Below are 14,412 nucleotides of genomic sequence, written 5' to 3'. Positions count from 1 at the left end.
GCCCAAAGCCTTGGGACCCTGTACCTGCTTGGGAGATCTGGAGGAAATGCCGGACTCCTGGCTTTGGATTGGCTCAGCTCCAGCCTTTTGGGGCCACTTGGGGAGTGAATCAGTGGATGGAAGATCTTCCTTTCTGTCTTTCCTCCTCTCTGCCAACTTTCCAATAAAAATATAATAAATCTTTAAAAAAGAAATAACAATAAAAGAGAGGGAGTGAGAACAGGACACTGAGAATTTGACAATGTTTTCCAGCCTTTCCACTTCATGGTGCTCACTGGAAATTGTAATAACAGTATGATGTGAGTGGGGCCTCCAACTGGCTGCCTGGCAGTGCCAGCTTTGCCCACCTAAGCCTAAATGAGGCATATGGCTCATTGGTTTATAAATTCTAGAATAATAAGTGAGGAATCAGGTTAAGTTCTAGAATAATGAGTGAGGATACAGGTAGAGAAGATTTTGAAGTAAACCAAATAGAGACATTCAAATTCATTGAACTGAACATAGAAATGGAATGTCAAAATTAGGGACAAAAAATGAACTGTTAAAAAATAGTACGTTAAGAAAAATACTATGGTTATATTATCTGACACAGAGGTAAATTATAGCTTGAGAAGAGCAGAGGGATTTCAATAACAAATGGAGTATTTGTGTAGTTAGTTATTCAGCTGATGTATGTCTAACCACTGAACATTACTGCAAGAATTATTTAGAAAAGATTGAAATAAATTTGCAAAAGTATTAGCAGCATTACTTCTTTGACCATCGTTTAAGTGATGACATCATTGTTCAAACTATCCTATTGTTAAAAAAAGTGAAAAGCAATCAGGTTGAGTAAAGTAAAGAAAAATCAAATCCAAAAGAATGTTGCCTATTGCCCATTAGATGCTAAGCTAGATGCTGGGGAAGCAGTAATGAAAACTAAATGATATGAAACCTCCAGTCTCCACAAACTCCCTGGAATTGAAACACACTGGCAGTTGTGTTCATATAAACACTTCAACAGAGGGCTAGGTCCAAAGATAACAGTGAATCCTGAAGGGGGGTGAGTCTGGATCTTTCACATCTCAGCTACATCTGAGATCAGACGCACCTGCACCAGGACTTGAGCCCCGCCCCGAGCTAGGGTGTGTGAAGCCACACAGCACATCTTTCCCCATGGGGAATACTCAAAGGTAGCTCATGTACCAGGGGATGATGGGATTGTGGGTAGGAGAGCGAAACGGAGACAGCAATAGGCCTTGAGTGGTCTGGGGACCAAGCCCCTCCTCTGCCATTTGCTAGCCGAGACACCTGGGACAAGCTGCTTCATCTTGCCATTTGCAAATGTGAATGCACAACGATGTGATCCTTAACAAGTCATTGTGAAAAGAACGTGACTTCGTGCACATGAAACTTTGAGAACATGCCCTGAAATATCAGAAGTCATCAACAAGTATCTGTAGTGATCAGAATTTTGACATAACAACATGCCATTATCTTGTTTCTTTAAGTTAGGAAAACACTGTCTGAAACCTGGACTTGTCTTTTTCATGGTATACCATGTGATTTAGTAGGTCTGAAGAGCAGAGGAAGGTTCTGAAATATTCTTCCCCAAAACATCTTACAAATATATTAATCCATTGTAGTACTGAGACTATCAATACAAGTGTGCAAAGGCTTCAGGGCTTTTGAGAATTCCTTTGTGAAATGTCAACACTAGAGGCAGCGAGAACACCATTTGTGGCCATAAGCCCCTCTGCATGGATTAGCTGTACCACATCAGTTCAGTGAGACAAAGCCAAGCCAAAGAAATGCAATAGTGGACAGGTGAGAAAGGAGGTTCTAGCCGGGAGTCTTGTCTGCTGGGGATAAGAGAGGAACCTGAGGCCCTTCGGAACCCAGGGATTATTTTATTCTATCTTATCTTAAAGACTTATTTATTTGTATTGCAAATACAGAGTGACAGAAGGGAGCTCAGTCTTCCATCTAGCCCTTTACTCTCTAAATGCCTACACAGCCTGGCTGAAGTCTGGAGCCAGGAGCTCCACTTCATTTTCCCAGGGAGGCGACAGGACCCCGACTACTTGGGCCATCATCTGCTACCTCTCTGCTGCATTAGCAGGGGGCTGGATCTGAAGCATACAGTAGCCGGCACTGGAACCAGGCACTCTGATGTGGAAAGTTGGTGTTCCAAGCAGACCTTAATTGGCTCATCGCAATGCCACCCTCCACTTCGCTACCTCAGAATAATTTTAGTCTTCAGAGGAGGAAAGGGAAATGAGCTGAGCAAGAGAGGTACATGGAGAGGACGGCTTGCTCACCTCAGAACACTGTTGAGGGTCCATTCCGTTAGTAAGAAAAGTTGCTGAAATGCCTTAAAGACAGTTGCAATCAAGCTTTGATGATCTGACTGACCTCATTTAAAAGACTTTAAGGTTATAAGTCCAGCATGTTTTATATAAAATGGTTACTGATTTGAATTTAGAAGAAAACGTTTAGTTCCTCTTTTTGTTTGACATTAAACTGACAACAGTCAAAGGGCCTGCTCTAGCAGACTGTGGGTTCCTAGCCTGCCACTGTATCCCAGAGGTGTGTGGGAGGCAGAGCTGTGCCAAGTCACTGTACATCTGTGATGCTGTAGGTAGGGTTCCCCCAGAGAGGAAATAGTTCACAGAACTCAGCCCAGGTAAGTGAAATGTCTCTATAATTGCCACCAGGAAAATGAGAGGGCCCAGGGGAATATGTTACTATCCAGGGGCCCCTCCCTGGTTATAACCTAATTTGTTGTCCGGATAGGGACCAGATGGGTAGAATTAAGCCTTCTAAGGTGTTGTGGTTAGAATGCTTTCAAATGTCTGGAGACTCCTGGAAATGCAAGAATTTTTATTTGTCTTTCAAAGGACCAACTCTCTTGTGGTTCCAATATGGATTTTCAAAGCAGAAACCATGTCACCTGTGGCTATGGGATGGGGTCTGTTTTCCATTTCCACACCCCACCCCCCAAGGGTGTACATAAAGGCTGTGAGACACTTGATTGCATGCCGATGTGCTGATCAAGATGGCTGCAAAGTAGGATAGGAGACTAGAACCTAAGTAGTCACTGACGAAGATCCTTACTGTCTTCAGATCTGTCTTGCCCTGAAGGACTGGCAGTCTCAGCTTCCTTGTAGTTCACTGAGAGTACGTAGACACCTGTCTGCCTGTAGAATTTATGCCACAGAAAAACTGCAGGAGGCTGCCTAAGACGCTAAAAGGCAATGGGGCAGAGAAGTTGTATAGACAAGAGGAAGGTAACAGAGATGAGGTGAAAAAACACAGCATGAACCAATCAAATGAACTCTCCAAGTAATAAATAGAAGCATCCTTTGGGAGCATTTCCTGACATCAGCCCATATGCAGTTCCTGATGCTTCACGGGTGCTGAGCTCTCTTAAAACTGAGTGTGCTACCAACGTTGGAAAGTCAACTGCCCCTACATCCCTTGGCACAAGACGAGGGCACACACACACCTAGAACATGATGTGTTGCACTGATTGCTGAGCCTCAAGAAAAGTTAATTGAGGTTGGAGCTGGTCAAGAAAACAACTGAGATGATCAGAGAGATTACAGCTTCCATACTCCTTCTAGGAAGAGCTACTAACTAACATGGCAGAATTCTGCAGAGTAAAAAGTATGATGAAATTATGACCGCATGGTGTGCCCCCAAATCTATACTGAATCCTAATCTCAGAATATGACTACATTGGGAGATAGGACTGTAAATAATTAAGTTAAAAATAGTGTTGTTACTGTGACTCTTAATCCAATGGGACATGCATCCTTACAGAAAAAGATGGTGAACAGATGTTGTGGCACTGTGCCTGGGATCCAGTCCACCGCTGTTGCAGGCCCAGCCTCTTGCTAATGCACACCCTGGGCATGAGCAGGTGATGGCTCAAGTACCTGGGTCGCTGTCCCTGTCCAGACTGAGTCCAGGGCCTGGCCTCAGCCTAGCTGCCGCATGTATTTAAGGGAGTGAACCAGCAGATGGAAGATGTCTCTCTTTACCTTTCTGCAGTTCTGCCTTTGAAGTAGGTGAAAATAAACACTGAAAAATAGGATCCTACTTTGTTACCTCCCCAAATAAACTGAAGTAAAATAAAATAACATAAAATAAAAATAACATAAAATAAAATAATGCACTTTCTAGAAAAGGATGTGATCATGTCAGAATATTTTTAGATCAAGATCACTTAAGGCAAGGCCTGCCCAATGCCTGTATGGGCATCACCTTTGAAACTTTATCAAACAAACAAAAAGCAAGTTCCCAGACCCACACAACCTGGCATATGAAAATGCTCTGGTATGAAGTTTAAGAATCTGTCCCAAGCAATGCTTTTGCACACTCAACCTGGGTCCTGCCCAATCTGACTTTCCGGGGCCTGGCTGACTGGGACTAACTGCATCTCATCAAGTGCTGGTGCATCTGGTGTGCCGGCAGATGTTTTGGGAACCAGGAGCCATGTGTCAACTGCACTGTAGGCTCTCTCTTTCCAGGTGGCCGCCAGTTTTCACACAGCATGTGGGAAAGCTGAATAGGATGAAACAAATGGATTCCTTAGGGGAGTTCACTCTTGATTCTCAAAAGAAGTATGGGCCTCACCTATCCTACTGAGGGATATAATGGCATGGCCTAAACAAGAGAAAAATGATTTCTCTCAAGAGACTTATCCAAAGATCCTATTACATTGACACCTAAATTAGCAGAAGGGAAGCAAGGACTAGAATGACCATATCCAGCTTTCCCATTTGCCATACATCAGTAGAGCATACACGGACAGGACATAACTTTTTAAGCATTTACATTAAAATGAACCATATAATGATAATTGATGCAACACCAATGGAATACATGAATGACATAGATAGAAAAAAAAATCCAATGGAGGGGATTCTAATAAGTACTTCAGATAGGCCCTGGCGTTCATTTACAAGAGGACTTCAAGAGAAGTTCATGGAAAATGGGATTGAAAGATAAGGTGCATTTTCCATGTACTTTTTTTTTTTTTTAAAGATTTATTTTTATTATTTTTTCATTGGAAAGGCAGATATACAGAGAGGAGAGACAGAGAGGAAGATCTTCCGTCCGATGATTCACTCCCCAAGTGAGCGCAACGGGCCGATACTATGCCGATCCGAAGCCAGGAGCCTCTTCCGGGTCTCCCACGCGGGTGCAGGGTCCCAAAGCTTTGGGCCGTCCTTGACTGCTTTCCCAGGCCACAAGCAGGGAGCTGGAAGGGAAGCGGGGCTGCTGGGATAGAACCGGCGCCCACATGGGATCCCGGGGGTGCAAGGCGAGGACCTTTAACCACTTGCGCCACCACGCCGGGCCCTTCCATGTACTTTTTCATAAGAGCCCCAGCAGTTCCTTACCACCAATGGGAAAGGGAATAGAAAATATTCTTTCATGTGGCATGTGGGCAGAAGAGGCACTGGAGAGAAATAACTTTTCAAAGCAACCAGGATAAGTGGCATTTTGATGAAAAATATTGGTATTACAGTTCTCTAGGGACAAATGAAAAAAAATGACCTAAATCCCCTCCCCCTACTCCCCACTCTACAAATATTACTAAGGACAGAGGTTTTGTAGACTGCGTTTCTTAGAGCAGAAATGTAGGCCATTTGAGGTTGTGCAAATGAGTGAGCCATTGGGCTATTTTCTCTCATTTCCTTCAAGTGGTCCAGTTTGAACCAGAACCCAGCTGCAGAGCCCCGGGTGGCCGTGCTCAGGGCTGCCCCGCGGCCACTGGTCAGGGGGCACTTTATCAAGGTCACGCACTTAGAGCAGTCCCCCCCCCCCCCTTGACCAACCTGATTTCGGTCTCTCCACGCAGAACTGGATTCCCAGGGGAGGGGTGGTGGTGGATGGGAAAGCACAATTGCCAGTTACGTTCCAGGTGCTTTCCAGCAACAAGAGCTCTGGCGCTTGAATTGATTTAAAACTCTGGATCCTAACACTCCGGTGAGGTGCGGCGGAAAAGCCGTGAGTGCACCTGAGTTTCATTAGGAATGGACGGAAGACACCTCGGTCTTCAAGGGCACCCCTCCGTTCGCGTTTGGGCAGAGGAGCCCTAACAATGAAGAGCGACCGTTTGGACTCAAAGGGGGTTCTCCCTATGAACCCGAGCACGCCTCACGCGGTGTAAGGGCGGGTGTTGACTTCTCAACCATTCCGAAAGGCCCTTATCCTCGGTTCTGCCTCAGGTTCGGTCCGGGCCTAACGGCCAATTAGCCCCGCGGGCCGTGACCCGCAGGCGAGTGGGGTCCGGGAGGCGGGAGGCGGTGGCGGCCGCACCTTCATTAGAGGGCGCTCTGGGGGCGGCTACGCCGCAGTCCCGACTCCCGCCGCTTCCTCCCGCGCCCCTCCCCGCCAGCCGGGGCGAACGCGGCCGGGCCAGCGGGGGGGACACCGAGTCTCCGCACCGCTTGGGAGCCGGCGCGGCCCGCGCCGCAGCGGGAGCGGAGCCGCAGCCCGCCGCCGCCTCCTTCCGCTGGCCCCGCCGCCGGCCATGCATTCTTCCGGCTCCTCCAGCTCCCGCAGCCCCGGCCCGGGCTGGGCCAGCCCGAGGTAACCTCCGGCTCGGCGGACGCAGGCCCGGGAGCGGTGGTGGGGGCCGGGCTCGGGGGGTGGAGGGAAAGGCGAGTCGTCGTGGTCGTCGCGTGGCCCCGGGAGGAGGCGGCGGCGCGGGCCTGAGGGATGAGGGCGCGGTAGGCCCCGGGGAGGAGGCGGGGGCGCGGGGCATCCGCCCGCCTCCCCGGCCCCGCCCCGGTGACAGGTCCGGCCTCTGAGTCCTCGCCGTCCCTCCGTCCGCAGGCAGCCGCGAGGGGAGTAGGGCGCCCGTGCGCTCGCTCGCGCCGCGTCTCGCGCCGCCGCTGCCGCCGCCGCCGCCGCGTCCATGACCGCGACCCCTTGGCCGGGGACACCCGCCGCCGCCGCCGCCGCCCCGCCCCGCGCCCCGGAACGCGGGTCCCCGGCTTCGCTCGTCCCCGCGCTCTGCCGCCGCTCGCCGTCCGCGCCGGCTGAGGTGAGCCCCGGAGCGCGGGCCGCGCCCGCCGCCCTGACCCCTTCCACATTCGCGGAAACCGCTGCTCGGCCCCACCCGCCCCGAGGCCTCCGTCGTCTCTTTCCCCCCGTGCTTCTTCCATCATCCCCTGGCTTCTTCCAGCATCACCCGCCGGCCGGAGGGCTCATTCCCTTCATTACTGGCCCCGTTGCCTTTTACCTCCGCGGGCTTTTGCTCCCCTCCCCCTATATTCCTGTCCTTTCTCCTTTTTTGTCTTATTATTGACCTCCCCCCTCCTTTTCTGCCCTCACCTTTCATGCTATCTTGCTGGGCCCCCGCTCCTTTTATTTCCTCCCCCTTTAAAAACAGCAGCAACGGAAAGGAACCCAGACCCCAAATTGCATAGGAGAATTTTGAGCTAACTCCTCGCTGGGTGCGCGTGAGACACCTTTTTAAAGGAATGAATCAATGTGCGGGAATGGTGGCCGCGGTGAGCCCTGGGTCCGTGGTGTCCTGCAAATCCGATCCGGAGGTCCCTGGATCGGACGCTTCGCGCGTGTCACCAGTTTGGCACACTAAAGGTGCCTGAGGCGAGCGAGTCCATTTTTTTCTTTCTTCCTCCAAGTCCACCTGGACGACTGCGGGGAGGGCTGTGCGACCGCTCCGGGAGTGGGAACGGTCTTGTTTGCTGCATGTGTTGGGACATAAGTCCGGTGCAGTGACCTTGTGCTGCTGCTGCCTCGCCCGCTGTCCCCCTCTGGAGTCTCCCCTGGCCGCAGCGCCTCAGACCCTCTGCGCTGGAGGCCACTTCCTGCTAGTGACTATTTAGGTACTTTGGAATCATGTTTCTATTTTCTTTTTAAGGAATTGTTCCTTTCACCCCAGACAGGCAGGACGGACTCTCAGGTGACAATGGCTGTGACTGTGGAAGAGGCTCCCTGGCTGGGCTGGATCTTGGTGAAAGCTCTGATGAGGTTTGCCTTCATGGTGGCCAACAACCTAGTCGCCATTCCTTCCTACATCTGCTATGTGATTATCCTGCAGCCCCTGCGAGTGCTGGACAGTAAGCAGTTCTGGTATATTGAAGGAATCATGTACAAATGGCTCTTAGGAATGGTGGCCTCGTGGGGATGGTATGCTGGATACACAGGTGAGAGTCCGCTGGGGTAGCTGCGTGGTGGGAGCAGATGGGCCATGTTATGCTTAAATCGGGGGCGGTGGATGGATGTGTGTCACACTTTGGGTTGAGGATGCTGTTACGCTTTGACTATGGAAAAAAATAGGAAACTGTCTGATTGGCTCTTCCCTTCAGGGTCTTCATTAGGAAGCATGATGGTTTCAGAAGTATAATTTCATAACCATGTATGACAAACCCCTTAAAATAATGTTTTGAATGCAGTTGATATTCAGTTGTTAAAATTGGCCTGCAGCAGCTCTTAACACAGGAAAAGGAGTGTGTTATTTAAGACTTGAGGGCTTACAAAGAAGAGATATGTAAGATACTGAGCCTACAGTAGTGTGGGATTTCGCAAAATGGGGCATCTATGTGCTAAGATGGTTTATTCGGTTTATTTTCCACTTAGTGTGACATTGTACTGTGTTAATGTTTGAAGCCAGGACCCCCCCCCCCCAAAAAGGCTTTCTTTTCTGCTATGTCTGTTTCTTTTGCTTTCTAGAACCTATGTTTTCTCTTGTAAATCTGAGAGTATTAAACTATCTGTTAAAGCTAATTTATCTTCTGAGTGTCCTTAAGTAGATTTGTATTGCTCTGTTTAAGTTGCCCTTAGGGAAGCGGTAGTAACACTGCTCTGAGGTGGACTTTTATAGAACTCAATGGGAAATAGCCTTGGTTTTTTATTTATAAAGCTTTTGTACTTTGAGAACTTAGGCCTGGGTTGTGAAAATGCCGAATTCTTTATTTTATTCATTGTCCTCTTCTCCTGTAAGGATGAGGATAATGAGAATAGCACTGGGGTGTCCGGCCCTTGTCAGATGTGGAGTGTTTTATCTCAGAAACTGGGAGCTGGTTGTTGGGTACCTTAGCATGCTACAGATGCTGCGCTCAGGAGAGCCTCTAGGTCATGGCTTAGGAGAGTCCCAAGTTCAGGGTGAGCATCTTGAGGTCTCGGTCTTCTCTACCCAGGCCAGCACTGCAATTTTTCCTCTTACCTGAACAGAGCTGCCAGCACCCAGCTTTGTGGAATGCCACAGGCTTGCTTCGCAGGGCTCTCTCTCATTCCAGCAATGTCATTTCTTATTCTGCAAGGACTGAAACCCATGGGAGGTATGTGCCTTGCTTCTGTATCCTGTGTCTTGTTGAAATTCTAGTGCCCTTTGGGATACTATAGGTAAGCTTCTTTTTTAGGTTGATTTTTTTTTTTTTTTAGGAGCTGGTGGAAGCAGTAGCAGGAATAGCAAAAAAAAAAAAAGAGGAAGTTCTAGCTTGTGGTGCCGGATTGGTCCTGGAGCTGCCCTGCTGCCTTAGCGCAGTGTGGTGTCCTGTGAGCCATGTGTTGGCAGTGGCTTGATTCTCTATGCGGATTCCTTAAGTATGTTTTTAGAAATGGGTTCTGGAAGTTCATAGTGAAATCATTCAGATGTTGGTGCTGGTGTGTGTAATTTTTACATGTCAGTGGTAACATGTTGAGAAGAATAAAAATTGGTGTTGACCTTGGGGTTGTAAGGAGTGAGGTCGGGGTGCTGGATGTTGTGAATCCTATGTTTTTCACGTGGCTGTGGTGTATCTTTAAGCATATCTTCTTGGAGGAGTCTGTCTCTTCGTGACTGTACAAGTGTGTGATTTCTTTTGCTACCTGCTTGGAAAGTGGTCGAAGCTTCATCTGCATATTTTAGTCTTTCTGAACCATCTGCTCTTCTGCAGGCTGTTGCATCTTGACAAATTGATCATTTATCTCCTTTTAAATATTGGCTACTTTAACATATATACTCATATCTTACGTTGTTTTCCCATAGGTGGAATATTTGAGTTAGTGCGTCTGGGTGGGGTCTGATCATAAAAGAACACAGCCAAGAGGTCAGAAAAGGGAAGGAGTACATTTTGATGAAAACCTCAGGAAGGCTGCGTGAGCAGGTGTGTGCACGAAAGAATTTCAGGGTTTGCAGTGGCCTTTGTGTTTGTATTTCATTTTTCCTCTTTGTGTCAAGGATAGAGTGGGCTTATCAAAGCAGTTTTTTTTTTTTTTCGTTTCCAATGTGTGAATGTCACAGATGGAAACTTGCCTGCTGTCAAAGGATTCTGCTCAGCGGAGTTAGCATGTTCATGCTTTACAGTAAAAATGGCCAAAAATTCTGCTGAAAAGCCTTTGACAAAGCTGTCAATATTAATTAGGAGGCTGAAAATTGAATATTGGGTGTAGAATGTAGTTTTTTCAAGTGACATTTGGTGTGAGACCAGTCAGTTCTTCCACCCTGGTGTTGAGGATTCGTGTGGATTACCTAACTGACATTGCCCCGTATGGTAGTCACAAGCTACATGTGACTATGGAGATGGACATGAATACAAATGACATCAAGTTGAAAATTCAGTTTCTCAGTTATAACAGCCACATTTTTGGAGCTCAGTGTGGTGTGGCCAGTGGTCACAGCATTGCACAAAGCAGATGTCCAATGCTTGCACCATCACAGAAAGTTCTGTTGGCCAGAGCTGATAAAACTAGTATGATTTTTTCCTCTATCCTCCACTCTGTTTTTTTTTGTTGTTGTTGTTGCTGTTAAGGAAAAGAATATTTTTCTCTAATTCTAAACCAACTTCCTTTAGAGAGACAGCAAGATTTATTATATAAAGTTGTTCCTTTATTTGAGTTAAATTCTATAAAAATAAATCCTTTAAACAAAGGCATGTTTCTTGGATGGCTACTGGCAAGGTCAATAAGTCCAAGAGCTTCAATAAACTTTCTTGTACTTTGCATTTTCAGAGCCAAAGAACTGTCTTGGAACACAAAAGATGGAAAGGAAATTTGCTGGTCCTTCTGCCTGGTTTTGGCTTTAAAAAAAAATTTGTTTTAAATTATTTATTTGAGGGCCTGGCATGGTAACCTAGTGGCTAAAGACCTTGCCTTACAAGCACCAGGATCCCATATGGATACTGGTTCTAATCCTGGTGGCACCGCTTCCCATCTAGCTCCCTGCTTATGGCCTGGGAAAGCAGTCAAGGACAGCCCAAGGCCTTGGGACTCTGCACCTGTGTGGGAGACCCAGAAGAAGCTCAGGGCTCCTGGCTTCGGATTGACTAAGCTCTAGCCGTTGAGGCCACTTGGGAAGTGAACCAGTGAACAAATCTTTACCTCTGTCTCTCATTCTCTATGTAAAGCTTACTTTCCATTGAAAACAAATCTTTAGAAAAAAATTTATTTATTTGAAAGGCAGAACAGAAGGGAACAAGATAAGAATACATATACGTATCTTCCTCCTGGACTCCCAAATGACCCAGCAGGTAGGGCCTGGCCAGGTTGAACCCAGGAGCCAGAAACTCTGTCCTGGTCTGTCATGAGCATCAAAAACCCCCAAGCTCTTGGGCCATCTTCCATGACCTTCTGGAAGTAGATCAGCCAGACCTTGAACCAGCATTCCTATATGGGATGCTGGATTTGCAGACGTCTGCTTCACTTGCTGTGCTACAATGCCAGCCCCCACTTCTAATTTGATGTGTTGTCTGGGGAACACGTTTTGTGAAGGAACACTCAAAACTGACCTGAGGTGGTGGTGGTCACTTTTAGCACACTTTCTATCATGGGAAGTGCCATAGTGACAGGAAGCCTTACTCTGCTTTTCCTTTGTATTTTAAGAGCAGACAGTAGGAGAACCTCACCAGAAATCCTCACTAGGTGCTTTATTTGCCACTGGAGCAGATTCCTCCCTCCATGGAAGCGAAGAAGGGCACATTTCAGATATTTTGTTTAAAACATTTTTAAATTGGTTTGTCTTGATTTTCATTCATACATTTCAATAAAATCATTGTCATCCAAGCACATTTTATTAAAGCCCCTTCACATGGAATAATTTGAAAGTATCCTCATTAAGTGGAAGCTCCAAAATTTCTATGCAAGGAGAGAATTTTATGGACGGAGCCTGGCTGAAAGGGACCCAGGTGCCAAAAACTTGTTGCCAAACTGTTTTCTGCTTAGCAAATCCTGTTTTTCTTAGGATATTTACTTGGGGTGGCTGTGGGATAACTTCCCACTGCCCACATGACAGCTGTCATGGTTGTATGTAGCATTCCACAGTTTTGTTGGCATACAGCTTTGTTGTGTAAGAAACATTTTTAGGATTTATATCTGACCTTGAAATTTCAGAGAAAACTTTAAAAGCATGTCTTCTATAGCAGTATTTCTTCTATTTAATTTGTTTAAAAGGCAAGAGACAGAGATAGAACTCTTCCGTCTGCTGATTCACTCCCCAGAGCCCCACAACAGGCGGTGTGGACCGGGCCAAACGTGTGCTCAATCCAGATCTGCCACAGGGTGGCAGGGACCCAGCTCTTTGAGTCATCATCTGCTACCTCCTGAGATGCATGTTCTCTTGAAGCTGGACTTGGATATGAGTTGTGGGTGTTCCATGCGGCATCTTAGCTGCAAAAACTCACCCCTAGAGTATTTTCCAACCTCTGAGTCATAACACCGATTTTGTGTGTTAAGAAGAACATTTTTGCAAAGTGAAATAGGAGTGAATGTTTAGCCTAGGGCCTAAGCTGTCCATGTCCTGTGTCATAGTGCCTGAGTTTGAGTTATAACTCCATTCTCAGTGTCAGCATCTTGCTGATGCTCATCCTGGGGCGCAACAGGTGATGACCTATGTAGTTGGACGTATGTAGTTGAGTCTGCGTGAATTGGGTTCTGACTTTGACCTGACCCGGTCTTGGCCATTGCAGATATCTGGTGGAATGAACCAGTGCATTGGGTTCTTTGTCTCACAAGTAAGTAAAAAAGTAAGAAATGGAATAGAATTATAGCAAAAACCAGGAGTGTCTATACTAGGTAGTGCTACAAATATATTCCTTTTCCTCTGAGTGCAATCCACATCTGAAAGGCATTATTTTTGTGGAAAGACTTAAAATTTTGGAGTCAGTAGTCTCAATCCAGCTTTAGCATCTCTGTTCTCTGTTCTCCGCTGTGCCCAGGGCCATTTGTAGAAAAGTAGAAGTTCTCCTACTGCTTGATGCTCACAGAGTGCTCAGTAATTGTTTCTGGAAGAATTCTGCCTTTGCTGCTCCCAAATGAAGATCCTTAGCTACCACCCTTCTTGAAGGATCTCAGGATGGTTGCAATGTACATTACAAACCCTGCATAGCTTCGTGTTTTACAGGTGCATACATGGATCATCTCCTGCAGTACCTTGTTTGTTTGTTGTTTGAGCTCCTACATTGTGTGGCAGTGGATGCCCTGGAGGTGTTAAGACACGCATGAGCTAATCCCTGCTGTGAGGAACCCAGCACTGACAGAGCTGTAGCATGGCTGAGAGAGGAGAGGCTCCTAAGGGAACATCAGTGGTAGATTGTGGCAGCCGTAGAATGGGGAGTTTAGGAAAGAGGAGAGTTTGAATTCCATTCTTCTATCAGAGAAATAGTTCTCCATGGGTGTGTCGTCTGTGTCATCAGGAGTTATAATAGATTTAAGATGAATAATGCGTTAAGTTTGAATTTTGTAACTATGACAATAGCATTAGCTGATATCTTTTAAACATAAGCCAAGTAATGTTCTAAGTACTTCACGTTAATGGATTTGAAATTTCACTTCATCAGTTAGTCATTTGTTGCTCACAACAATTTTTGGTGCTATTATTATCCACCTTCCTTTTGTTATGTTGAAATTGAAACAGATTTCACAGCTGCTTCCCCTTAAGCATTAACTAAATTGATGTTGCCGCAAATATATTTCTATAAAGAGCCAATATTGATCTTTTGACAGTGTTCTTAGAATGTTTCTTAATTTTTACTGTCCATTTGCCCTTCTGTTTTTGAGGCATGAAATCTCTTTCAGAGCTTTAACATCTCTTTCATAACTATGGATTTCTGTAAGAGGTTAAAAATTGTTGCTTCAGTGCATACATTTATAGTACACTAGACATTTTGTTAAGTTTCATTTTCTTAATTAGCCACCTCGATGGAGAACAACTCCACTAAAATTTTACTTTTTAAGTGCTTGAAAGCAGATCGTCATCAGCATGGACAGTTACTGAATGATGTATTGACAGCTGATCTTGACATAAATCCAAAAGATTTTTCAGGACAATGTTTTGATTTTTACATGGGAAATTATCCACTAAAGGTCATATTATAACCAAGAAATCTAGTGTTATTTCAAAGATAATTTGTAATTGAATAATCTAGTTCTAAGAAACATATATATGTATAAATTTTTACCTGCACACACTCC

The 14,412-nt window shown here is 46.2% G+C and overlaps 1 protein-coding gene across 2 annotated transcripts in view; it reads left to right on the top strand.

Annotated features, from left to right (window-relative positions):
* Positions 1-6,846: 6,846 nt before the first annotated feature.
* The window catches only part of LPGAT1 (lysophosphatidylglycerol acyltransferase 1), a 65,213-nt gene continuing 57,647 nt past the window's right edge, over positions 6,847-14,412 (top strand). Inside the window, exons 1-2 of one of the 2 annotated variants that reach the window (XM_040985632.1) lie at positions 6,847-7,042; positions 7,907-8,171. In XM_040985632.1, the coding sequence (XP_040841566.1) occupies positions 6,914-7,042; positions 7,907-8,171 (394 nt within the window). In that variant the 5' untranslated portion in view covers positions 6,847-6,913. The remainder of the gene's footprint in view (positions 7,043-7,906; positions 8,172-14,412) is intronic. The other variant, XM_040985633.1, reaches the window with a different exon arrangement.

The sequence above is a fragment of the Ochotona curzoniae genome, unplaced genomic scaffold (assembly GCF_017591425.1).
Source record: "Ochotona curzoniae isolate NIBS_2020 unplaced genomic scaffold, NIBS_Ocur_1.0 contig_430, whole genome shotgun sequence".
Classification (NCBI taxonomy): domain Eukaryota; kingdom Metazoa; phylum Chordata; class Mammalia; order Lagomorpha; family Ochotonidae; genus Ochotona; species Ochotona curzoniae.
This window is presented reverse-complemented; position numbering and strand designations above follow the sequence as displayed.